Here is a 27957-nt window from a genome sequence, read left to right as displayed (position 1 = left end):
TGTTTTATCCCACTTTGCTATATGGTTATATTTCAAGTCTTGCTGGTTTTTACAAAACCGTAATCTGTTGCTTATTTATCAGCAGTTGTTTTCTTCGAGGTTAAAAAGCAAAACCATGCCTTCAGCAAAGGGCATGGATAAGGAAGAGCGACAGCGCCTGAGTGCGCTCTTTCACGCCTACGATGTGGATAACTCAGGGCGGATTGAGAAACATGAATTCACCACTATTTGTCAGGAGCTCAATGTCCCGGCCCAAGAGGCAGAGGGAATATTCAACCGCCTGGATGTCGACAACGACGGCACAGTGACTTTAGAGGAGTTCATCAGTGGCTTCCAAGAACGACACGAGGAGGAAGAGGATGACACCAAGGCAAAGGCCAAACACTCAGCAGCCGAAGAGGAATGTTCAAATAACAAGAACCAGGTCAAATCCAGGTGAGAGATGTAGAGATACAATTAAGAAATGAACTGTCTTTCAACATACACAGAAGTGCAAATTAGAGTAGTCTCCACAGGGCAATGTACAATGTGTCATTATTCATGTTTTGAGCATGTTGATAACCAAGAAAGTATTTCATTATAACATGGATCCTGATATATGATATTCGACCAAAATCATTTTCAATATAATTAATTCTGTGGTAATGTCATCTTAACACAGAAGTTTCAAAGGTTTGACACTCATTAACAAGGACAGGCTAATTAAAGGATCCATGTTGAGTTATTTTTGAAATAAAGAATTAGCAGGACAGCAACAGTTAAGCTGTTAATTTTCCTGTCATTAATCGCATTACGTTTTACTCCAGTCCAAACCGTTATTGATAAACTAATCTGACTGTCATGTTGAAAGTCAATTCAATAAGTGTGCTGTTGATTTCCTTTTTGGTCCAAGTAACAATGGAAGTGTTTGGTTTCCAGGATGTAGCAGAGATTCAGACTGAAAACACCCCTGTGCTAAAACCAAGCTTTAAAGGGATAGTTCAACATCTTGACAAATTGGCCCATTGCCATAATCCCTTTAGTTTTAGCAGTAGGCTCGTTACCTTTAAAGCAGATATCAGGGGCACGGCCGTTTCGGCTAATGCTGTGTTCAAGGCAGGCTTTTGAAACCGTAAGTTACAGCTTCAAGTCACAACTACGACTTGGTAGCGTTCCAGGTAACCCGTAGCTCGTGTTTTTACCGTCCTGTTGTCTGTGAAAGTTCCCTATAACGGCCACTCGTAACTTCCGACCCGTGAACTCGTACCAGATCGAACTGGTATGACTTCACAGGAAGGAAAAACACAAAGTACGAGTTTCCTTGAACGCACCATGAGTTAGCAGCCCCCGCCCTTGTCAGGCATCAATTGGTCCTCGTGCTACGTCACCACATTCACGCGCATCCCTTGGCTGCACACACAGCCCTTCATGCCGTTCTCTCCCCTCATTGGATAACACTTGTATCCCACAAGGAAAATTTTCTCCTCGGGTTACAGCAGAGCAGAGTGATGGAGAGACTCGTGTTTAGGCTGAAATACTTCATGTAAGTGATTGCTGACGGAAAATAGGACTATTTAGGACTTATATTAACAAAAACATTCCACTGATATCTGCTTTAATTGTCGGTGCAAGCTATTTTTAGAACGGCGGAGCAGAGCCACAAGCTGCTCAGAGCTACGCTATGGAGGCTAATGGGATTTCTTGGTTTCCCTCATCAAACTCATCAAATACACAATCCAATAACTCCAAAACGCTCTGGTGGACAAGGTGTAACTTGCACATTCACCACGCTATGAGATAATAACTGAACGTTACGAGACAGAGTTGTTTTCGAGGCAGAGACTGCTTAGCCTAGAAATCTAGACGCACCCTAGCGGCAGCAAATATATTTGCTCCGTAGGTGGGTCTAGAAACGAGCCATAGGAACTTTTTGAGTCTCGAACACTGTTTGTGTTCACCAATCACAGCGCTCTATCTGTTTAGAGAGTCGTTGGGCGGGTTTAACGCGATGACGACATACATTTTAATTGGCTTGTCAGGCTAATGTCATCCTGCTCTTTGCTCTGATTAGATTGATTCGTAGCGCTACCCTATTGGTGCAGAGGCAGTTTGAAAGACAGCCTTCATCCCGCTCCCTGGATTGAGCCAAGGGCTACCGGTCGTTGCCAGACTATACATTTTAATGATATAGTCTGGCTTGTCAGGCTAGGGGCTGCTTGCTGAAACCAAGAAATCCCATTAGCCTCTATAGCGTAGCTCTGAGCAGCATGCAGCTCTGCTCCGCTGTTCTAAAAATAGCTTGCACCGACAATTAAAGGTAACGAACCTACTGCTATGACTATAGGGATTATGGCAATTTATGGCCAATTTGCCAAAATGTTGAACTATCCGTTTAAGCTCTGGGGCTAAAAAAAAGCGAAACCAACTCTTAAAGCAGATATCAGTGGAATGTTTTTGTTAATATAAGTCCTAAATAGTCCTATTTTCCGTCAGCAATCACTTACATGAAGTATTTCAGCCTAAACACGAGTCTCTCCGTCACTCTGCTCTGCTGTAACCCGAGGAGAAAATTTTCCTTGTGGGATACAAGTGTTATCCAATGAGGGGAGAGAACGGCATGAAGGGCTGTGTGTGCAGCCAAGGGATGCGCGTGAATGTGGTGACGTAGCACGAGGACCAATTGATGCCTGACAAGGGCGGGGGCTGCTAACTCATGGTGCGTTCAAGGAAACTCGTACTTTGTGTTTTTCCTTCCTGTGAAGTCATACCAGTTCGATCTGGTACGAGTTCACGGGTCGGAAGTTACGAGTGGCCGTTATAGGGAACTTTCACAGACAACAGGACGGTAAAAACACGAGCTACGGGTTACCTGGAACGCTACCAAGTCGTAGTTGTGACTTGAAGCTGTAACTTACGGTTTCAAAAGCCTGCCTTGAACACAGCATTAGCCGAAACGGCCGTGCCGATGATATCTGCTTTAAGTACCGGAAACTGCAGCTCCTCAAATGACTGCTTGAGGCTGGTTTCAGTCTCGACACTTAATTTCACCCTTTGTAACAAATGCACAAAGATTTCTTACACTTTGGTTTATACATTTTATCAAGACTTGAAGGTCTATATAACTGAGTGACAGGTGGGTGAGTGTGTGTACTTCATTCAGAGAAGTCTACCACAGAGGCTCCACCTCTTCGTTAGTGTTTGGAATAGGAGTTAGGTGGACTTAAAGGGATATTTCAACATTTTGGCAAATTTGCCCATTGCCATAATCCCTATAGTTTTAGGAGTAGGGTTTGTTACCTTTAATTGTTGGTGCAAGTTGTTTTTTAATCGGCGGGGCAGAAGCTGCTCAGCTAATACTATGGATAACTAACGTATAATTATTAGGGCCGGGACTCGATTAAAAAAATTAATCGAATTAATTAGAGGCTTTGTAACCTGGAAATACCATATGCCTCCATCGCATTAGCTGAGCAGCTTGTATCTCTGCCCCGCTGATCAAAAACAGTTTACGCCGACAATTAAAGGTAACAAACCTACTGCTATGACTATAGGGATTATGGCAATGGGTGAATTTGCCAGAATGTTGAAATATCCCTTTAAGCACTGCCAAGATGGCGATGGTAGAGCAAGAGCAGCCCACTCTGAACTTCAAAACTGCCTTTCAGACACCTTTAGGTGACATCACAGGGGTTACATCCAGCAACAGCTTTGTTTTGTTTTCAGCCAGCCACCGAGGACAATGAGCACAGAGGAGCGGAACCGGCTGCGTGCCCTCTTTCAGGCCTACGACACAGACAACTCCGGGCGGATCGAGAGGGAAGAGTTTCTCACCATCTGTGCGGAGATGCAGGTGCCCCCGACTGAGGGAAACCGTATATTTGACCGGCTGGACGTGGACAACGATGGAACCGTCACCCTGCATGAGTTCATCAGCGGCTTCCAAGACCGTTTCGGGGAGGACAGGCGCTCCTCAAATGTGGACGACTTTCCAAACCAGGAGGAACAGGTCATATCCAGGTAAGAGATAAACTACCATACATCTCAGCGCAGAGCCTGGCAAACTACTGAAAATGTACTCTGAGGAGTGTAATGTACGAGATTTCTCTTGCTGGTTTTTGGACTCATCCAACAGTACCAACAGTATTTTTAATCATTAAACAATGGTACTGTTCGTCTGTATGCAGATGACACAGTTTGATATTGTTGGGCAGATTCAACTACCTTGAATTGCTTTTCAGTGGTCAAACATTAAGAAAATACATTTGAACAAAATTCAGGTGCACTTTACCCAGTACTAAAACTGAAAATCTGGGTCCACCATTATAAATATTAAGGTATCAGGTTTAATGTTGAATTTACTTCTAAAGTTCACAACAGTAAAAATTGCAAATGAATCTTGGTTTCCTGTATAGAACCTGCTTTCTATGGTGAGTGCACTGCATCTTAATGTATGCAAATGGACAAAACACGAGCAAATCCAGAAAACATCTTCATCCTTTTTGATAAACATGTACACAACACCACCAAATTCATAAATGCTATAGAAATTAGCAAATCCTCACAACACAATTAAGTGCTTATCCAAAAAAATGGATGGACCTGACCCGGCAGTGCACTTGTTCTATGTGTGGCAAGGTGAAGAGGACCCGGGCGGGGATTGAACCCACACCTCCCCAGTAAGAGTCATGCATGCTTGCCAGTCACCCAAAGGGACATCCCCTTGGCCAAATAGCCAGGGCACATGATCAATTAGAGGCATAGTGACAGGACCACCACTGTCACATATGCTTTTGACTTTGCAAATCAAGTGCTTACCAGATTTATCGCTTTTCTGAAAAATCTCCTCTAAAATATGGATACTGTAAAATGACACATGAAAATAATATGAAAATCATTATTGTGAATTATTTTGACCTCAATTATTGTGTATTGAAAATCTGATACTGTGACAGAGCTAGAGGCATTTGATTTTGAATAAATCTGCATTTCATCATGGGATAACTGGGGGAGACAAAGTTGAATAAGGCCTATTGTGCTGACAACACCTGTTCAAAAAAAAAAAAGGAGTGAAAGGGACTGTGAAAGGGAGTCAGACATAAATAATCCCCTGTATCAGTGAAAGATCTTCAAATTGTTATAAATGCAGTTAAACTGGTGTCACAGAGTTAGGCTATAGGAAATGGCTCAGAGCCCCTTTTAGCCTTTATTTAACCAGGTAAAAAAGACCCGTTGAGATCGAGATTTCATTTTCAAGAGCCTACCCAAGTTCCAATGCTTATGTCTATGGAGATATGCAGATGATGAATTGGATGAAGGCAATAAAACAACTTCTGATGTCATTTTACTAACACAACAGTGTCGGAGTGTCTTAAATTCCTCTTATACCTCGTATATTAGAGGTTGGAAGGTTATACAGGTTGATGGTGTCTGATTTCCATTCAGTCCATCTCAGGTAATCACCCTCTTCCCACAATGAAAGCACTTGCTTTTGGCCCCAAGCCCAGACCATTGTGGTTAAGTAAATAGAGAGAGGAGAGAGAGAGAGAGAGAGAGAGAGAGAGAGAGAGAGAGAGAGAGAGAGCACATATACACTTCCGACACACACAGGTGATGCTTGGCGCGTTACCTGAGTGAGACGCAGCAGCATTTTGTGCTCACAGTGGCTGCTACTGCAAACAGGAAAATGGTTTGATGCTGAAGGAGACACCGGAGCATTTGACCCACTGAGCACTGAGAACTTTGACACGGATTAACTCGCTCAGACCTTTTGAAGGCTGAATGCCGACAGCGGTCGACATGTTTGGATAAAGCGCGGACGAGTGTGGAAGTTGGGATGTTAGTCATACTGTCTGGTTTGCCGGTGTGCAGGGAATAAAACATTGACACCTCTGGGTGCTCAACTTTTTAACTTTTACTGAAAGACCCTTTTGCTGTACTATTGTTTTTTATTTTATTTTTAGCCGGCCAATTAAAGGCATGAGCGCAGAGGAGCAGGACCGGCTGCGCAACCTCTTCAAGACCTACGACGTGGACAACTCCGGCCAGATCGAGAGGAACGAGTTCCTCACCATCTGCGCGGAGCTGCAGGTGCCCGCGGCCGAGGCGGACCGGATATTTGACCGACTGGACGTGGACAAGAACGGGACCGTCACTCTGCTGGAGTTCATCAGCGGCTTCCACGACCGCTACGGAGAGGACATGGAGCTGGAGGGAGGCTGCGTGTCCGTCGCCTGGGAGGACTTCGAGACCAGAATGGGCGACCAGTCCAAGTTCATCCCCAGGTGAGGGCGCACACCTGTTCGTCAGAGTATCTGTGGCCTACCGAGGGATGGATGTGTTTTTTTTTATAGGCCTATGAAAATCCTCAGGTGATATGAATGTGTTCAACAGTGAGCGCAGTGTGCGTGATCTGATAGTGGTTGATGATCACCGCAGCCCAGGGCACTTATTATATTACCAGAGGTAGCTCTAAAGGAAATGAGAAATTAATGAGAACAGTAATTTGTGGGAAAGTTGGAGTAGAGATCATATTTCAAAGTTTGCTTGATTTCAATAACAGAGAATGAAAATGAGTCTTGAAAATGTATTTGTCTTGAGTGTCTGTTTGTCTTCATAGCCCAAAGCCAGGTAAAGGAGTTGTTTTCACAGGAGTGATGGTGAATAACAGAAATGTGTCATCGGCCTGTGTGAACGTCAGATCAGCAGCAGATAGACGTGTAGGATCTTAACTTACTCTCTTTTTAAACAAGGGCTTTATGTGAAATTGTGATGAATGTTTTTCCACCAATTAAAACAAAAAAATAGATCAAGAAAACAGATTAATCAGTAGAATAATATTTTTTTGTCCTGTCTGGTAAACATGGAGAGAAACATCAAACCCTCCTTTCTCCTCAGACAGAGCCTTTGATTTTTTAGGGGACATGATTCAGTATAGTTGAAATCAAGATTAGAATAACAAGAATTTATTTTTAAATATCAGTGATGTTGCAAATAGTTCAAAAGTCATGCTCAAATAACCAGATTGATGCTCACTGTAATAAACTGTGTTCAGATACTACTTCTCCAGTTAAAGCAAAACACATCATTCATGTTCAAATTATATTTTAAATCAGACAATGACCTCACAGCTGATGACATGCAGGTCACTCTCATTGAGTATAAGGACCAATGTGTTGGTAGCTTTACCATAGAGGGAATAGAGAACAAATAACATTACATTACATGCATTAAATAACATCACAGTGAAACATCATCAGTTGTAAGTCTGATAACATGATTAAGTAACTAAAAGGACAATCATGTTAACTGAGTGAACTGAACGCTGAGAGACACCATTTAAAAAATGTTAATTCTTTCTTGCACTATTTATAGAACTGCCCTGTCATTATTTGTGTTAATAGATATAGTCTACAAAATATTTCATAAATTGCCTGCAGCAGGAAATATAACTTAATGTACATTTGTTCCACGCTTAAAGTTCAGTATGCCAGACTTCTCTCTGGCAGGTCTTTCAAGTTTCCAGACCAGTGATCCTCAGCACTGTTTTGAGTTTTTAGATTTCTCAGAGCATCAACTCTGTATGTTTTATGTGATGTCTTGAGAGCTCAAGCTTGTCTTGCATGAAATCCCTCAAAGAAAGCATCCTTTGACCATCAATATTACCAAGTAGAGTAGAAACCAGCCATAACTCACACAAACAGCTTGCTGTATGCTACAGTTAAGCCAAGGTTATCTCTAATTTATCTGATCTGTCTTCTAATTAATTTATGATCATGTGTTTTAATGGAGCCAGGCATCAAACCTCAGTCGTTGTTTTTCTGACCAATATGTGTCTGAAGCAACAAATTCTGTCACTTACTGAAAGGTCTAAACATTATACAGACTCATGACCAGTAAATGAATAACGTTGTTTCCCCGAAATTAATTTAATTTGAGAGTTCTTGAAAATTTGCTTGTGTTTAAACAACATCTACAACTTCCTTTGTAGAATTAGAGCTCTGTAGAAAACCAAGGTGTTTGCTCAGGGATGTGTGTGTGTATGTGTGTGTGTGTGTGCATGTGCGTGTGTGTCTGTGTGTGTAAAACTGCCTCAGGCCTGGCATGGGACTCATCCACGCGTTGCCGTGCCGTAGCATTGGGACATTGATTGTCACAGTGGTGCCGTTTTCTAAATAATCTCTCTTATCCTCAAACAGTTACAGTCTCCGCTGCAACAGTCAGCTGACAGATGACAACTTGGAAAATACTCACTTCAGACAAGTGTCTGTGTTCCAGGGGAAGAAAGAATATTTTGTGGAGAAGGCTAATGTAACGAGTTGTCTATTTTGTTTTATATTATTCGGCTTCTCAGCTGACTCAGACAGTGACTAAGACTATAAGAGGTCAGGCTGTCCACTCAAACACGATTTGTCTACATGAAATGACTCCATGTTTTCCCTTTTGGTTTATTCATAGATTCATATCTAAATGTCTGATGTATATGAAAGTACAGCACAACCTTTTGATGTCAGAACAGAACAAACAAGGATTACAAGAAGAGAACAGAATTCCCAGTTCAAAAATGCTTTGTTTGGGTCCAGTACATGTATTTCAATACTTTAGGTTTTGTGCAGGAAGAAAGGACAGCAACCTGTTTTTCAGCAGCTTTAGATTACGTCAACCACTAACTAATAATTACTTCTGTTTATTTTGTACTTTTGCTGGTCTGACGTTAGATTATTTGTGTGTGTTTCTGTCATGATCGCTCTGTGTGTCACAGCTTATGACGCTGCAGCAAGCTATGTGTCACTGTGAGTTATTGACAGACCAGCAGCAGAGTCTATATGCTCAGGATTAGAGCCCGTCCATCCTGTCAGTAGGCAAACACCCACACTCACACTTTTATGACCCACTTTTACTTCTGCGTGCTGTGACGCAGGACACTTTGTCACTGTGATGGCTTCAGGGCAGCATACACCGGATAAACTGTGTGGTTAAGTTGTTCATATAGAGGTTAAACTTCACACTGACGTATCCTCATGGGACCAGTATTCTCTGTCCAGGAGTTATGGAAACAAACTAACAAAGTGAAAACAAAGAAGGTATCAAACGTAACAGCAAGTTCTATCAGTCTGTTTTGAATTATATTTGGGAAATTAAAATGTTTATCAAAATTCAATGTGTTTGACCAAATCACCAACTGATTGACTAGATAAAAATGAGTCACTGATGCAAGGTATGTGTTTTCCATAGGAACAAGTACAGTATAGCAGGACTAGTAAAATGTACTGCACATGCCCAACAAAAATGATTAATCAGAGCTATCACAATATGCTTTGATTTTGGTTGTGATAATGGTTTCTGTGCGTCATTCAATAATAATAGTCCATGGCTTTCTTCCTCTACTAATAATCACAATCCATTAGTCATAATTCAGTCAGTTTCGGTTGGTTTGATTCAATAGCAACACACAGCAGGATGCAGATCAGTGTTCAGCCTACTCCAAGTCCATAAAAATCTGAACATATCAACACCAAGTATCCTGACCTCACCCAGTGCTTGGTTTTTTTGTGCGAAATACAAAGTGTTGAGTGTTGTGAATAAATAATCGTTTTCCGTGTGCTTCAGTGACTTCAAATGAACTAAACAGAATTGTTCTTTAGTCCTGAAGCGTTATCAAAGAAAATAGTGCAGTCAACATCTCAGTCAACATGAAAGCTGATGTCAAATCCTGATTTTCTTGCAGACATGAACAAGCAGCGACGTTGTACCAGAACATCAGCCTGACTGAGCCCAGGCTGATTCCTCAGTTTGAAAAAATCATCATCAACTTCACCAAGGAGATCAAACAGCAAAACTCAGAGATGGAGAACCTGGCGTATGCCATCAAACGGTGAAAAACACACACATACGCATACACATATACATACACTGAGTGTTTTTTATATCTGAAAACATGCAGGTCAGGTAAATGTGACAGCACTGGAAGATGATGGTGGGATAAAGGTTTCCAGACATTAGTGAGTGTCATTATCCTGTTGTTGTTGTTTTGCAGAGCACAGGACCAGGCGTCGATGCAGCTCAGTGAGATGGAGGAGGAGATGGACCAACGTATTCATGCTGCTGAGAGAAAGACACGGGAGCAGGTGGGACAAGCTCACCAACATATCACACTCAGAAAATTCAAATGTCCACAGGAAACATGGCTTTGTGTTTTTGCTTTATTATTGCAGGTTGGTTGCTGTTAGGTGTTTCTGTCTTTCTGGTTTGTGTAAGCTACGCAATAAGCAGGGTGCGTTTGGCTCTTCCCTCATGTCAAACAAACACGCTGGTGAATATCCGATTTGATCCAAACGCAGACACACCTGCTGATCCTCTGGATTTCCTAACTCAGTGGATCACAGAGGTAGAACATGGACATATAAAGGTGGTGTAGCCTCTTTTATAATGGGCTGAAGGCACCCTCACCATCAAATACAGGCAAACGTTGTTACTGATTACTGTAATTGTAATTTTATTTTAGACATGAGGGACAGCATGGTGCCACATGTACAAAGCCTGGAAGTTATGTGGTCTAGGTTGCTTTGTTAGTTTGTGTATCAGGGTGTGTTTAGTTATAAATTAAACATGGCTGCATGCATGGCAGCATTGTTCCTCTCTTAAAATAAGATTATAACTTGATCTGGTGCATATTTCTGCTGTCCTGGTTGTTCAATAATAGGGTGTATGAAGGGTTCAGTGTTGATGTCCTAGGCTCAGTTTTCAAGATCAAAATGAAAGAACTAAGATTAAGGGCATGAATTGCAAAACCAGACAATTTATGCAGTTTTCTGTGTTGCTGAAACAACAAATTTGTTTAAAGTGACAATGTTCTGATGACAGTCGAGTCTTTGTCAAGTTGAAATGTTTAAACATTGTCCCTTCATCCTCATACAGTGTATATGCCAGTAGACTGAGAGGCTCCATGATGAGATGTTATGTAAATACATATGTATAGAGAGCTCTGGCAACGCTGTGGCTGACGTGTCAGTGATATAAGCTGGTGTGAATGTGACTGTGAATGGTAGTTTGTTTCTATATGTCAGACTGGATGTCCTGTCCTGGGGTGGTAGGCCTACACTGGAATAGTGAATGGTTGGATGAGTGTAATGGACATTAGTTTTACATACCGGTATTTAAAGTAAAGTGAGTTTGGTTGCCATGGCAGCCTTTATTTTGAAACCTTTCCAGCTGTTAAACTGTTTGATATTTCTCTACTTCCAGGAATCCAAGTGAAAGAAATCAAACAGTGTGGTGTGTACAATGATAAGATTTTCTACCAATGTTTGGCTTTCCATGAAAAGTGAGAACAACCCCAGCGTCTGCTCAATGTATCAGACCATCTGACCTGTTCGACCGGCGTCCCTTTCGTTTTACGTGTGGTCCTGATGTTTCCTTACGGTGTTTTAGAGCCAGACTCCATGGGAACATAAACTCTGTTTTATCTCTCTCATATCTCTGTGCCTGCTGGTGTGTGTGTATAAACTTATGTAAGTGTACTCCACTGACTCGGGGGCTGCTGTTTGTTTTGTCTGCAAAAAGTACACAAAATTAGAGGGCACTCACCTGTGTCACACTGTAATAATGTGTGCACACACTCATGTTCTGACACCTACAAGAAAGGAAACCGCAAATAGACAGCTGCTGATACACTTATTGATTTCCTCCATCCAAGTTTCAAAACCTGTCCTAATATATCACACATAACATTATCATATGACGTAACTAGAGACACACACACTTTAATGATATTTGACTGTATTTTTATGTTTGTATGTGTTTGTGTAGGAGAAGAAGCGAACTGAGGCTGCACTGAGCGAGTTACGGAGAAGTTATGAAATTGAAGTGTGTGAGCTTCAGTGTAAGATCCAGAAGATGCAGAAGGTACGTTTTTCACCTCTGACTGCTTTCCAGTCTCACTTTAACCTATTATCAACACTGTCGGTCTAGACAGAGTCCTGTCGTCACATTTTGTATATCTAGATGTACATGTCCAGAATCAGCGACGCCAACACCATGAGACTTGTTTTCAGCCACAGCATATAGATAATATGCAAAATATGTATCATATTAACTTGATTTTGTAAATGAATTTATTTCTTCTTGGTTATATATCCACATCTGTTAGAAATAAATGTATGAAACCTCAGGCTGCATATTGCTACAGATAGAGAGGTCTTTAAAAATAAACACTCAGCACAATGTTGCAGTGTTTTACTACCCCAGTGACATGGGACCTGACCTGAGACACCATAAGAAGAAGTGCACTGCTGGAGCAGAGCAGGCACTTGACCTATATCAATACAAATGCACAGTACATATTTAGAAAAAAACAAAGTTTTGCAAAAATAATAACGTTGAACACTGACTGCATTCACGAGAAGTTCAACCAGGGCGGATTTCCTCTCTTGACCTCATGAAAATACATTATATGTCAGCTGAGCAAATAAGCCTCACTTTCAATAGATTGAAACGGCATTAGTATGGGAAGCAGTGAGCTGTGGGGGCTGCAGCCAGAGTATAAGAAATAAAAAACGAATGTAGGAAAATATAGTTACAAAGCACAGTTTCCTTTCTGGAGGTGTTATTGTGTTCTAGTTATACAGTATGGAAAATATTTCAAAATCAGCAACAAGAAAAATAGATAGTATGATTTCCAATTACTGACATCAGTTTTATGTGTTTGGTTATTGTATTGTTGAATCTCTGCAACTGCAGTCAAATGATCTAAATCCAAAAATATGTGAACTTGTGTATCAGATTGAGGAAAGGTACAAGAGCATCACCGTGAAAGACGAGAGCCCGGCGCTGAAGAAGAAGATAAACGAGATAACGCTGGTGAGGCAAAAAAGTTTTGTTTGAGGTGTTGGACATATTTTTTCTTACTTATCTCTCTGCTTGTAGCTTCACATACATCTCTCATGTTCAGCTCTTCACCACTCTTGTGTCTTGACTTTGTCTCTGCAGGAGAATCAGCGGTTAAAACAGGATCTGTTGAGATCTCAGACAAAAGTTGCTTTACTACATAGTGATATGGACTCACTGAAGACAGAGATAACTGATCAAAGCATCAACTCTGAACGGTGAATTTGTTATAGCTGTTTGTTTTGTTTTTTTGCTTTGTACATACTATGCTGTGTGCTGGTGTGTACACGCTTTCTTTACTAAGAGTCAGTTTCAACTGGATTTATCTTGACTGGTGTTTCAGAGTTGAGCTTCAATCCCTTGTTCTTCCTTGGGTTTTTGCAAGATCCACTTTGCAACACATTGTCTAACAAGCCTCATCATCATCATCATCATGTTTTATCAGTCCCGTGTTTCTATAACTGCCTCTGCTGATCATACATGTCTAATTAATTACCCACACAGACACATGCAAACACACTTCACTTTCACTGAGACCTATAAAAGTCTAAACCTATAATTACTGATGACGTGAAGTTGCAGAACAGGTTTTTGATGAATGTAAACTTGAAATTAGTGAGTATTTGCACTCTGCCTTCCACCATACTAAACTTGAACTCAAAATTATGAAACTACTAAAAGTAGTTGTTCACGTATATCAATCTGGGCCCTTTACAAACAAACCCTGCTGCTATGCTAATGTCTGTAGAGCAGGACAGAGTCATACAGAGAGACAGAGATACCTGCCAAAGATCATGCCCCCCTCCGACCCGCTCATTCCCAAGGGATGTTTTCGCTTTTTCACAGCTGAAACAGGATATCCTGGAGCGACTCCACACACACAATGACTTCTTCAGAAGTGTTACTTAGCAACAGAGTCACCAGCAGGATAACACTGCTGCTTGGATCATCTCATCACACAGAGTCTCCATGTTTGGGTGTGTCTGGTGATACTCATAAATAAGGGAATCTACTGCAGAACTGGATAAGGGGAATAAAAGATGATAGCTCTCAGGTTTAGTGACATTAACTGGGACACAGGCATGAAAACACAAGAACTGACCTCTTGTCAGTTTAGGATGTGAGTTTGTGTGTGAGTGTGACATGGATATGATGATAGGCTACTTAACTTTTAAATAGACACCAACTAATAGAAGAGAAAACAAACAATTATTACTTCCCTTAAAGGTAGAGTAAGTTGGGCTGGAGAAAACTGTTTATGTGTGAACTCAACAGCAAAACAAATAAACCCCTCCCCTCAATGCTTCCTGAGAAGCTCCGCCCCCCAAATTCATGGCTGTGTGTCACCAAAGCAACGTCACAGTGAGGGTATCCAGATACTTTTCATTATAGCTGAAGAAATACAAACCATATCATATAAGATATCAACAAGCGAACAACATGCACCCAAAAAAAGCATCATAAACACAGCATAGTAAAAGTTAGGGGCTTGGTTATTTAGATTTTCTTACGCTAAGGTTGAAAATGCATCAAGCAGAAACAGAGCAAAATCCACACCCATTATTCACCAGTTAAATGTCTACATTTTAACACAATCAGTGTATTCATTGACACAGTTCACTCTAGTGTAGTCCTCTGTTTTGTGCAGCCAGTGAAGCTAAAACTTTTTTTTTTTTCATCTCAATTCAACAAGTGTGCTGATGAATGTTTGTTGTTTCAGGGACGAGGAGCTCATGAAACATTTTACGGATGAGAGAGACATACTGGAGAGTCAGATCGAGATGCTGCAGTAAGTTCAACAGTAACACACACTCACTGCCCCTTGTTGAGCTTTTCAACCAGGGATCTTCCAGTACTGAAAATAAATGAAAAACAGGAAATGTATTCTAGGATAAACGGTAATATTGTTTATTGTTCTGTGTGTATTGATAGGATAGCCAACAGGAAGCTCCACGACACCAACGATGGCCTGAGGGCCACTCTGGAGAGGATCATGAGAGTAAAGCTGCACAGTTAATAAAAATAGATAAATAAGAGTTCTGTTTATAAAATGATCATAAAAGACACTAAAGTTATTTAATCTTTTGGGTTTAAACCCATTTATATAATTAAAACATGTGAAAAAGATTGATTGGACCAAGAGATGTTAAGCAACACTTTCCAAAGGAAATGTTACTGCTTGTGTGACAATATTTAGCAAAACAATGTCAGTGTCACTGTATGTTCATGAAACACAAACAAAGGGAAACTCATTTTTACTGGTTGTTTTGTTACAGTCTGGTAACAGTGAATCACCAGGAGACATGAAGAACAGAGGCCGAAGTAAAAGCATCTGTCACAGCTCACCGTTCACAATAATGGACAAGTAAGACATGCATGATACACTATTAGCTTATGGTATATTTCATCAATTAATAGTTTAATTGATTCTAATAGTCTGAATCTGGATTACTCTGTACATACATTTATCTTATAAAAAATATTTTCAGCTGCATCAACAGCAGAGGTTTAATGATTTATACTAGATTTAGGATGATCAACTAGTTTTATTTCACAATATATTCAAAAGGCTTGAACCTTCAGGCTGAAAGCGTTTAAATCAAGGTGCTTTTCCAATTATAGTTGTTGTTGTTTTTTCCAAGAACAGATGACTGTCTATTTACACAGCAGTAAAGTAAATGTTGAATATGCTGTGAGATATTTATTTAAGGTGCTGTCCAAGCTGATGAGCACACAAGCTGAACAATATGACTCAGGGGACAAAGGTTTGGTCTTCGTATAGTTAAAGAGGATGTACAGAGGCCCAGTTATTTCTAATAGTTGTATGTTAAACAGGTTTTTGTATCTTAAGTCGATAGGGAACAAGTGTCTTTTCTCTTAAAGTGAATGAATTAGTGTGTCGTGACGAAAACAAAATATTGCCCCAGGATAAGAGTTTGGCTATTCTTGTAATCTCCCTCTTGGGCCTTGTGTTATTCACATGGATTATTTATTACCTGACCTCCTCCTCAGGGTCTGCCAGCGTATGGAGGATTACCCTCTGTTCCGTAAACGACCCAGCTGTGACACGCTGGCCTTGGCCATGTGTGACCCCGGCCTGAGGCGCAGACTCAGCAGTGAGTGTGAGGAGGACAGCCTCCCCGAGACCTACATGGACAGCGGCCTGTCTACGCTCAGAGGGTCGCACGGAGGCTACGACTCCGAGCAGGAGGTCAAGGGTCACGAAGAAGAAGAGGAGGACGAGAGAGTGGGGAAAAGAAGGGAGCATGTCAACCATCATAGCACAATGGGAGAAAACTCTGACAGCGAGGTAAGACAATAAGGAAGTGAGACACATAAAAATTGTAAATTGCACATTTTTTGGGGGGGGGGGGGGTTTAAAGGTAGGGTTGGAGAAAATGTTAATAGCAGGCCACATTTTGAAAATACAAAGGTCAAAAGTCCCAGTCCCTTTCCTCAGACTTCTCTCTGAAACCACGCCTTCACCTTGTGTGGCTTTTCCACAGACGTAGGTTAAGACTCTGATCGTGCACGCGAGAGAGAGGAGAGACAGGGAGAGAGACGGCAGCTTGATTGGGCGTAGGCAGAACTAGACATGAAGGCATCTGATTGCTTTATTGCTCTCGGAGCGAAAAACATGGATTGGTCAGAGTTTTGTCAGTCCTGTAGCTGCCACAGAGGACTGATTATTTTTGTTCCTTTTTCTGTATATAATGTATTGACTAGTCTCAGGATAGAAGGACATGATTACCAACCATAGCTTTAACATGGAAGCATCCAGACTTTTGCTCATAAGTGCTCAAAAGAAGAATTGACATTTTGACCTGATGATGAAACATTAGGGGATGTTGCTATGAATCTATCTGGCCGGTTTGTGGCAATTCATCCAGTCGTTGATAGAATATTTCATTCTATAGACTATGAATATGAATCTCATGGTGGCACCAGAGGAAAAGTCAGAGGATGCCCAACGTCAGTAAAGGAAATGTGTGATTTATCCTTTAAACCTTAGTAGCAAATTCATGTTTATTTTTCCAGTAGTCGAGGTATTTTTCCAGGACCAAACACACAGACTTTTTCAGTGGTTTAGCCTGAAGTCGTAACGTAAATTCTGTGACTAGTGTAATGTTAATGTTTGCCTACATCATAGCAAGCGGAGACACAGGATGGTGAGTCAGCGTTTGGGTCGGACAGCAGCTCAGTTTTGGACTGGAAGCCGTCTGAATCCATTAGTGTCAACACAACGCCAGCCCCAACAAAACGAAAACCCCTCAGTGCCGGCAATTATAAGGTAAGAGAGAGAAGAAGGAAAAGAGAGATCTAACAGGAGATTTAAAGAGACGTTTTGCTTGACAGAGAGAGGACAAGTGGAGGAAGACGCACTGTTGGCCACTGTCGTTCCTGTTATGTTACTCCAGTGTAAAATGTCTGGAGAGCCGATGAGCAGATTTGGCGTTGTTAATGACAGATATTATTCCTGAACCTTTACCACTGTCATGTCAACATTATCAATTCATTCTGAAAATGAATGTGAAATTTACATATTCAAGAAGATGAAGGCCAGCAGTGAACTTGTGATATATTTGGGGATGAGAGGACGCCTTCCTCAGGACGGTCGTTGCAGCAGCTGTTACTTATTATATTTCTAACCCCTCTTGACCTGCGATAAGATAAACTCCCCACATCGTTGACTAGAGCTGATAATGAAGAGAGATGGGGAGTAAGAGAAGAAGCAGTCGCAAAGTGGTCAATGTCAAGGACTGAATACATTTAACTTAAAGTCAATCTGCAGAATACAAATGCCGTCATCAATCTTATCAGTGATGTATTAGTGGCTCACTCTCCCTATCTTCACTCTGCCTGTCGGTCGCCTCTTCCAAAGCAGCGCAAGGACAGCATTGACCTGGGCTACATGACATCAGAGAAAGCCTTCAGGATCGTGTTGGCCGGAGATGCTGCGGTGGGAAAGTCCAGCTTCCTGCTGCGCTTTTGCAAGAACGAATTCAAACTCAACTCCAGCGCGACTCTGGGTGAGCTGGGTGAATTAAAACCATCTTTTTGTTCATCTCTAATTAATCTATTCTTTTATCAGCTCTGTTTCATTGCGACTCCTTTGTTTGTTCAGGAGTGGATTTCCAGATGAAGACAGTAATCGTAGATGGAGAGCCTGTTTTATTACAGCTATGGGACACTGCAGGACAGGAAAGGTATGGGTTTACGCGTGTGTAAATATTAACAGAAGAGTGAGATTAACCTTTCAATTATTTTTTTGTAAAGCTAAAATTGTATTGTTTTGTTTGTCATACTGTATATGTAGTTTTAGGAAGTGTAAATAAAGCTTAATTTGATGTACACATGATATACACACAGAACAGCACTTAAGTGGACATGTTGTATACACTCCACATAATTCAAGGTTTGTGTGTATCTTGACTTTCACCTCAGGTTTCGCAGTATTGCCAAGTCTTATTTCCGCCGGGCGGACGGTGTGTTGCTGCTGTACGATGTCACCTGTGAAAAGAGCTTTCTTAATGTTAGAGAGTGGGTGGACATGATTGAGGTAATGCACAACTCTCCGCTACTAAAACATTACTGACTGACTCTGTATCGCAGTAGTCAGCAGAAGACATCAGTAGCTCTGCAGAATAAAGTCAAGAGGAAATTCATCCACATTTCTGTAGTAGCAATTCGTTTAGATAGTTTTTTATTATTACAAGACACCAGGAGGTGTCATATTATAAGACACTGAAGTATTTTAACATGTTCATTTGAATATCAAATTAAGTCATCTTGCTTGTTTCTCTCTTTTTACATGCAGCAGAATTGTAAGTGTGTGGTGTAAAGCATGTACTGTTGTTATATTGTGAGCATGTTGAAATTTCTGCATGGCGTGCAGTGTGTGTTTTCAGATAATGTAGACAATGTGGTGCTTAATGTCTAAGCAGTTGTCTCTATTTTATTTTTTTTTATTTTATTTTATTCATCACATTAAATAATCTGATTATTATGATCAGATACTCTGCAATATTTTGTTTTCCATTTCATTTGTTTCTGTTTTCACCTCTTTTTTTTCTTGCATGGCAGGATTTGGCCCATGAGGATATTCCCATCATGCTCGTGGGTAATAAGTGTGATCTTAGACAAGACAGAGCTGACTGCGTTCCCACTAGTTATGGAGAAAAACTGGCCATGGTAATTACAAATGAACACCGTCATCTTTACATAATATATTTTATTAACCACATCAGTGAAATGTTGAACACCTGCCACATATCCACACCCAACTTACTCTTGTTTAATGAATGATTTTCTGTCTTTACCCAACAGACTTACAACACTCTGTTCTGTGAAACTAGTGCCAAAGATGGTGACAATATCCTTGAGGCTGTGCTGCACCTGGCCCGGTGAGAAAACTGATTCAATCAGTCTACAAGCCGTAAACAAATTAGAAATGAATGAGATGTTATATTTTTAGCTCATGGGAGACAGGTGTAATTAAAGTATAATTGTTCATGCAGTTTAGTTTGGGCTTTTCCAGGACACAGGTGCTGTATCTGCTGGACGGCTGGTCTGTGTGAAGGAGTTTTCCTGCCTCTAATGGGCCTAACCGGCCGTATTCACCTTTGTTTGGTCTCTGTTATACTGTAACTGAGAGTGGACACCTAGTAACACTTCTACCCTCTGTTGGCTAGAGTATGTATGTAGAGAAAATTATAAACTACAGAAATCCAGTAAGGCAAATACTCTGCATGCTAACCCATGTGTGTATCCACTGGAAGTTGCAAGAGGTTTTGTTGAACAAAAACTCAAGACAGGACAGTAAAACACACATTTACAAGTTTTCCTCCAGCTGAATCTTTTGCTGCAGCTTTTAATAACGTCAGGTGATCGACAGGAGGAAATGATTGGCCGAAAGCCTATGACAGTAAAGAAAATGTTTCATTGTGAATTAAGTGTGTTTCTTTTCTCTCCACAGCCAAGTGAGAGCGCATGATCTCTTTGCTGAAAAGAACCAGTATCAGTCGCTGCCCAGCTTGGATGCTCCGAGAAAGAAACCAAACTTCTCCTGCTGCACCTGATCAAACTCATCAGCTCTGGGCTCTGATCGTCTGACTTAACATGAACTCAGCACAGGTGAAACGAGGAGGAGGAACACATGCAGAAACCTGAGAAAAACAGAAATGAGACATGATCTCTGCAGACGAACAGCAATGGGAACAAATCATTGTGAAACCACAACAAATTGACATATGAATTAAGTGATGTGTGAGATCACAACAGAGTGCCCACAACTTCATATGACTTTTGATTTTAATCTTTGTTCAGATTTTATTTAACTATAATGTCCTGAGCTGCATTTCAGCCACAGTCAGTGTAAACCTCCTTGCCATGTGACAGTTATATTCATTTTCTTTTTATCATGCTATCACATATATTTGCATAAGCTCCTCCCACATAGGTGATATGATGGCCATGGTCCTAAAAAGAGAGAGACAAGGTGTGAATGTGAAGTAAAATGTGTGAGAGTGATCTGAAAGTGAAGCCGAGCATATGAGCATGTTTTCTAAGTGACAGTATGTGATGAAGACAAATTAGCACATGTGACAGAGCGCATTGTTATGGAGAGAAACCATGAGAAATAAGAATAGAGTCTTATGTGGTTATGCTATGAATTGTGGCACTTAAATACTTGTGAGTTCAGTTATCATCAGTGTAAGTGAAGATGGTTTGAAGTGGTATCTGTAGCATGTTGATAGCCTGAAAGGAAGTCTGTTGTGTGACCACGCTCAAACATCCAGACTTTACTGCAAGTGAAACGCATGGATTGTCGAACATAGAGACACTGGGAATTGTGGCAAAGCAGGAAATCCTCCTTGTTCCTATATGATGAACCCTGGTGCAGTGTGTGATTATATGAGACTAACGTAACAACCCCTCATCTTTATTATATTACCCACAGTGTTACATTTCTTCCCACCTGGGATGACTTTGTGTTATAGATTTTTTTTTTTTTTAAGCTGAACCTACAGAAGATCATTTTCAATTTGCACAACTGCTTTAGATAACTGCTGTCACTGTATCATCCGGTACGAATTATGAAAATTAGGTAAGCATAAAGGAGAGGTGTCAGGAAGCAGAGCCCTTATGTCTGTCCCTCTGATACAGTACACATCTGTATTTCTGTTTAAATGTGTACATGTCAGCTTGCCAAATTGTCACTGCAAGTGTTATAGAGTCTGTCTTAATGTCATAATGATAAGAATGCACCATTGTTAAGCTGCTGCTGAAGGGCACCGTGTAAAGCTGTCAGTATGCTTCAGATTAAATGCTTGTTGGATTCTCAAAAAGCGTCTGAACCCTTCCCCCCCTCAAACCTGTCTAGGTGGAAATGGAAGTGCACGGCTCTTCTCCAAACCTCCTTTGTTGTATTTTCAATCAAATAAAATGTTAAACAAGTAGAATATCAGTCGTCAGTCCAGATTTTGAACTGATACAGAGATGAGCATGATGAACCTTTTAGATGCCACATGGCTCAGAGCGCTCTTTGTGTTGTTGAGGTCACTGCCTTTGTAACTATGGTTTCTTTGTATCTGTGAGCATTTCTCAATAAAAAAAAAGAAAAGAAAAAGACAGTGTGAATGTCACAACATCACAAGACTGGTGTCATCCAGATCCAAAAATGAAGTCGTTATAAGAAAGATTTGGTATGAAAAAAAATCTATCTATCTATCTATCTATCTATCTATCTATCTATCTATCTATCTGTCTGTCTGTCTGTCTGTCTGTCTGTCTGTCTGTCTGTCTGTCTGTCTGTCTGTCTGTCTGTCTGTCTCTGTGTGTGTGTGTGTGTGTGTGTGTGTGTGTGTGTGTGTGTGCGTGTGTGTGTGTGTGTGTGTGTGTGTGTGTGTGTGTGTGTGTGTGTGTGTGTGTGTGTGTGTGTGTGTGTGTGTTTAGAGCACAGCACGGCCCCCATCTCCACCTCCCATCTGTTTACATTGTCATGTGCTTGATGAGGCGAGACCACTCATTTGTCAAACAACATGTGGGGTAGTGGATCGGGGTGGAGGGGTGGGGGTAGCAGCTGAGAATTGTGTGTGTGTGTGTGTTTGTGTGAGGTAACAGGGGGATAATTAGATAAGGGGATTGTGTTGCAGAAAGGTTAATGACAGTAATGAATATATTAGTGTAAAGAAAATGGAGCAGATTCACGTTTCTGTTTTACATCTGCAGGTTCAGAAAAAGTGACACTTGTTTTCTGTGTTAGTGTCAAGTTAAGGATCGTCCTGAATTTTGTGACAGGTTTAAAGTTTGAGTTGGAGGCACATGGTTCCCACTCAATCAGTCAGTTTTTCAAACTTTTAGACACACACACACACACACACACACACACGTCACACACACGTCGCACACACACACAGACAGTGGGAGGGGGTCTATGATGGAGTGAGGCGTCACCATCTGGAAAGGTCAGAGGTCAGAAAATGGGACCACTGGTCACTCTGATGACATCTGGAGCAACAGACTGTCACACACACACACACACACAGACACACACACAGAGACACGCGCACTGTCTGGTGCACCCACTGGATATCAGTCATATTGTTTGTCATGTCTGGTTTTGACATTGTCATGAAAGACATAAAGCTTTGAACGGTGTCTGGTCATCTGGTGGCACATGCTGTGTGTGTGTGTGTGTGTGTGTGTGTGTGTGTGTGTGTGAGAGAGAGAGAGAGAGGTGGGGGATCTGATGACTAATAATCACATTCTATAAGATGCTGTTTCAGGAGTTTATAAAAAAAGTTTATACAGTATTACAGCATGTTGAATTTCTTCGAACTTTTTTTTTTACCTTTTGACCCTTTTGAAATATAATTTTTTAAACCATGTTTTGTCCTTTGGATGCACAGATGGCCTGTATACAGTGACTTATCAAAAGAGAAAGCTGTAAACATGAGTTTGTCTGAGTTTATGTAAAAAATAAATATTACTAACAACACTGCTATTCCACTTCTGCAGGCAAGAGGGCAGCAGCTTCCCATAATACAAGTCTGCCTTACAGGACTGTGCTTGTAAAAAGTAGTCCTGCAGCATTATTACAGTAATAGTGTTTGATTCTGTTATGTTATCCAGAAACATTAATAATAATTTAAATATAACTAGTATGTAGGATTCTTGTTTTTTTAAATTGCACCTTTTGTCAAGTTTCTGACAAATTTTTAAATTGCTGAAATGTGTGAAAGTAACTCACACACTATTATCTTGTTATATGAAAAAAAAAACACATGAGAAGAGAAATTGTTATTTGACTTTGACTTGAGGAGTAACGTTGATTTACATTACAGCTCAAGTTTCAAGTCTCACAACTTCTCAAGAAGCAACTGTAAATGGATAAGTCTTCAGGTTGGATCACCGGACGTACCGGCATCAAATGTCAGTTTTTACAGAAATCACAGTATTTGTAGCAGTTAAAGGCCAAATGTTTTAAAGAAAATCAGAAAATCCACTTGTCTCTCTCTGTCCATTGAGACCATGATGAGAAAATAAAGCCAAGAAGAACAGGAAATGATTGTGATGATTTTTTAAGATTTCATGTGTCTTAAACAACGATGCTGCTGCTCTTCTGTTTATGTGAGTGACTGCTCTGATGGCTCTGTAGAAGGACGGGCAGGGATTAGTGGCCGTTTTATAATGCGTGTCAGTCTGACAGATTAGCTTGATTAGGTTAATCTGAGACAGTGTGTGTGTGTGTGTGTGTGTGTGTGTGTGTGTGTGTGTGTGTGTGTGTGTGTGTGTGTGTGTGTGTGCGTGTGCGCTGCAATTTGGTGTTATTAGTACTAGGGTGACCATATTTTGATTTCCAAAAAGGGGACACTCGGCTCTAGCTCGCGATACGTAAATTATACTTTGCCCATAAAGACATATTCCGCTTTTAATATCTTTTATAAAGGTTAATTGTGGTTTAATTTTCACAGTGATAGGCTATGTGATGGTCCGGGCTTCAGCATCCATGTGTCGTAATTAATTTAATCTGTATCTGTATTCTTCACAGTGCCTAAACAGTGTTTTGTTGATGTCTTGTCAATAACCTCCAGCTGCAGTCGATGTCCACTCACTATAAACTGAATCTTCTCTTGGGCCAAAATACCCCTGGGAATTTTAAAATGACTTTCTAACCTTTAAAAATCAGATTCCAAGTGGATTATCCAAGTCACGGCATAAAAAAACAGATTGCATCCATCTACGTTCATCTATCAAATCCACCCCATTGACATCTGTTTGTGTATGTGTGTGTGTGTGTGTGTCTGCACACAATGCAGCCATACACTGACATAATGACCCTCCTAGCCAATGCTACAACATTGAGATCTGTCTAGAAACTGTATTGACATATTGAACACCCTCGTCACACACAAAGGCAGCTGATATCGACGTGTTGCTCACACAGTAATGTAACCTAGATTTGGTTTGAAGCAGCTGCCATGTATGCAGTTTATCACCTTGGTGAAGGTAAACACAAGTAAGGGTGACACTGTTGAAAAGGTAAAGACACGCATAAATGTAGACACTGGTTTGACGTTTGCTTACAAGTCCCATGAAAAGGCCAAAGACATCAACATCTTACTCCTCTCTTTCAGTATTTTGAGTCTTCTCTGTCTCTGGCCCTCAGACCAAAGCCAACCCATCTGCTACTGTGAATATAAATCTTCATAAATATATTGTCTTTTTTTTTTTTTTTCAAAGAGGGTCTTTGCCTGAAATGTAAGAAAATGGTGTGATAACCTACCTTTCACTGCTTCTTCTCCTCATGTAAAAACAAATAAAGATTTTGCTTGGTTTTGAATGGTTGGACCACATCACACACACACGGACAGTGATAGTAAAGATGACGCCAAAACCCTCCTGGGTCCTTACACAGTTAAATCAATGTGGTGGTTGGGATATTGGATGCTATAACCCATGCAGTGTAAACATACTGTGTATGTTTTATTGCTTTCATAACCAAGTGCTGACATGCAGATCAGATAGATACATAGATAAATCAATGCTTTACTGCCCCGAGGGGAAAGTTTGATTTGTACTCTCCATTAGCATATATGGGCAAAAAATGCAAACAAATACACACTCAGAAGAATTCATAAAAATTAATGACAACAATAGAGATACATTCTGACCAATGCAGACACAAAGGAGTTCATTTTGCATCACACACACACACACACACACACACACACACACACACACACACACACACACACAGTCAGACACACGTAGACACACACAGAAAATAAAAACACTTGTACACTTGGACACACACACACACACACACACACACACACACACACACACACACACACACATACACATAACACACTTATCAAGTGATTAACTGTCAACTGCACAGCCAGAGTTCAGCAAAGGTCAGGATTGATTTACATAGACAGATGGAGAGCCCTATTACTGTAGTGTGTGTGTGTGTGTGTGTGTGTGTGTGTGTGTGTGTGTGTGTGTGTGTGTGTGTGTGTGTGTGTGTGTGTGTGTGTGTGTGTGTGTGTGTGTGTGTCCAGTCCCCTCCCCCCTCACTGATTGAGCCTCATCACACACACACACACACACAAATGCACAAAAACAGGCACGCACCAACACACATGTGCACTCACTCCCCTGTTGCTCTGTGCAACTAGTTCATGTTACCATGGAGATGACGGGCTTGCTGTACATCATCGTGATGGGGTCATGGCACAGTGAAAGGTCAAAGGTCGTGGGTGGCACGGTGTGCTGTGTATTTGTGTGTGTCAGTGTGTTGACTCTCCTAAGGGGAAAAAAATCTTATGTGGGAACATTTTGTGGGCAGCGAACCCAAACAAACCAGTTTGCATCCATTCACATGCCAGAGCTGCAGTCTGAGGTTGTATTTAGATCATTTTGGTATTTTAAATTAAATAGAGCAGAACACATTATCTGATCAGACTGCAGCACTGAGATCCCGACCTGTTACACATTCATAAGGGTTTTATCAACTACATCAAGCATTTTTCACTGATAACTCAGAGGAGGATTCTGGTTTACAGTGTAAAACTTGAGTCGTAATTTAGGCTAATTAACAGTTTATGATAATAACATTGTATAAACTGCCGAAATTGCCAGTGATGGAAGAAGTCAGATGTGTCCACACTTATGGTTTCTAATCAAACTTCAATCCCTCTGGAGCGAATTCTTGAATACTGATTATTTCAGCATCACTGGGTCTAATCAGTAAGAGTGACTGAAATCTGAAAACACCTGTGTGGATGTGTAGAGTCTTTGATTTGCCGATGTAAGTACTAAAAAGTTGCATGACATGGAAAAAATTGGCATAAAATACAAGTTCCCAGCACTAGTAATTCCCTGTTTTCACATGATATCTGTCTGACAAGACTGATAAGTTAAAGTTTAATTGGGAACCTTTTCTTTTACTGCTTTTCTTGTTTCTCATCATTGAAAAGCATGCTGAACAATAATACTATTTGTTCTTCTCCCTCCTCTTCCTTCTCATCATCATCCTCTTTTTTCTTATTATTGTCTTGTTGGCCTCATATAGTGAGTCAGTATGTTCGTGGATGACTTGTTGGTGTTCGTCATCAACATGAGCATCCTCTGCTTCTCCAGTAAATAAAGTGATCCTGATGTGATTCTCATGTGGCGCTCCGTTGTGTGTGTGTGTGTGTGTGTGTGTGTGTGTGTGTGTGTGTGTGTGTGTGTGTGTGTGTGCAGCTTGAGAGAGAATGGAGAGAGAGAGAGATAAATGCTGCTGTCGTGCTGTGTGGTGCGCTCTGTCACTTTGATAAATCTCACAGCGAGCTGACAGCACCTGCTGACAGCACGCTAAAATCTGATTGGCTGGAACAGCTCCAGGTCAGGAGGATGCTAATGGATATGATGTGGACAACAAATCACACACAGCAAAACAGACACACACACACATGCACATGCACACACACACAGACAAGGACACACAGGAACAAATAGGTCACACACACACTTATACACACACGTATGAAGAATATCCTACACACACTCATACAGTACATGGATGCACATTCACCCCCTGTCTGACTTTGTGTGTATCATTAGCAAGGCAATTACAGCTAATGATAGAGAGTCGCCACTCTGACTCACCTGATAATTAATTAGCTCATTTGCAGTTATTTTACATTATACAGCTATTCTCACAGAAATGACTCCTAGTAGACACTTGGACTGGAAAAAACAATTTACTTCAAATTCATTTGCATATACAGTATATAATTACTAATGTAGTACTTAAAAAAATAATAATTTCATCTTTAATATAATCTTAAATATGATCATATTAGATTAAAATGTTTGAATCATTTTTCAGGATATGTTCAGACTTGCTCAGCACCATAATTGTTGTTTACATTACAGAATTAATGTCCTGGAAGATTTTGATTTCCAGTTGACCAATGAATAATCACGCGTGAAGACAAAATGTAGAGCAGAAAGTTGAATACGTGCGAGGGTCGCCACAGACATATGATGCGTATCGTGTATTTTGCTGTTGTGTGACATTTAGTGCTTGCTTGAATAACAACTCAAGCAGAAATGGCTTGTGGGTACACACTCACTAAAGACTGTGTTGTATTTCGTAGATTGAATTTCTGCATTCAGTTCATCCAAGGTTGAAACCGAGGTACATCGTATATTTCTGTGGCGTCATTAGTCATCATTAGTTGCTCACAGAGTTCACTATATTATACAATGAGATGCCTTTTACCAAAGTATTGGTTTAATACTTAATTGCATACTGCATAGTGTTCCTCATATCACAAGCCTGTGGTGAAAGAGCTGCACATCACGTCTGATGTCTTCTTGCCTTTACACCCACATAGACACAGACATGCTACTCTCCTCTGATCTCTGGTTTGATTTGTTGTTCATGGTCAGGAAAACTCGTGCTCCCTCCGCTCTCTACACCCTGCACCTACTCTCTTTACGCCTGTCAGATCAGTCACCAGGCATTAGGTACGATTTGATTTCATTCTAATTTTCACTCGATTCCAGAGAAATGGTTGCTGACAGAGAAAGAGCTGG

At 40.8% G+C, this 27957-nt stretch overlaps 1 protein-coding gene across 1 annotated transcript; it reads left to right on the top strand.

Moving 5' to 3' along the window:
* The first annotated feature begins 82 nt into the window (after nucleotides 1-82).
* On the top strand, nucleotides 83-21321 carry rasef (RAS and EF-hand domain containing). Its single transcript, XM_085786572.1, has 19 exons — nucleotides 83-435; nucleotides 3703-3996; nucleotides 5940-6260; nucleotides 9704-9850; nucleotides 10013-10103; nucleotides 11785-11880; nucleotides 12757-12834; nucleotides 12964-13079; nucleotides 14582-14650; nucleotides 14794-14860; nucleotides 15138-15226; nucleotides 15874-16171; nucleotides 17012-17152; nucleotides 17744-17891; nucleotides 17987-18068; nucleotides 18307-18421; nucleotides 18946-19053; nucleotides 19189-19265; nucleotides 19838-21321. The coding sequence occupies exons 1-19, from the start codon at nucleotides 116-118 to the stop codon at nucleotides 19938-19940; spliced, it is 2760 nt and encodes a 919-aa protein (XP_085642698.1). The 5' UTR covers nucleotides 83-115; the 3' UTR covers nucleotides 19941-21321.
* Nucleotides 21322-27957: the final 6636 nt, after the last annotated feature.

This window comes from Trachurus japonicus, chromosome 9 (genome assembly GCF_045865225.1).
Source record: "Trachurus japonicus isolate A0001 chromosome 9, Traja_1.0".
Classification (NCBI taxonomy): domain Eukaryota; kingdom Metazoa; phylum Chordata; class Actinopteri; order Carangiformes; family Carangidae; genus Trachurus; species Trachurus japonicus.
Note: the sequence above shows the minus strand (reverse complement) of the source record. Positions and strands in the feature narration are given on the sequence as shown.

Bases quoted from the DNA above. Each gene is read 5' to 3' on its own strand.
- rasef (XM_085786572.1), top strand. From the start codon at position 116: ATGCCTTCAGCAAAGGGCATGGATAAGGAAGAGCGACAGCGCCTGAGT. The intron at 3,997-5,939 runs GTAAGAGATAAA...TTTTATTTTTAG, and splicing joins GAGGAACAGGTCATATCCAG to CCGGCCAATTAAAGGCATGA. The intron at 14,651-14,793 runs GTAAGTTCAACA...GTGTATTGATAG, and splicing joins AGTCAGATCGAGATGCTGCA to GATAGCCAACAGGAAGCTCC.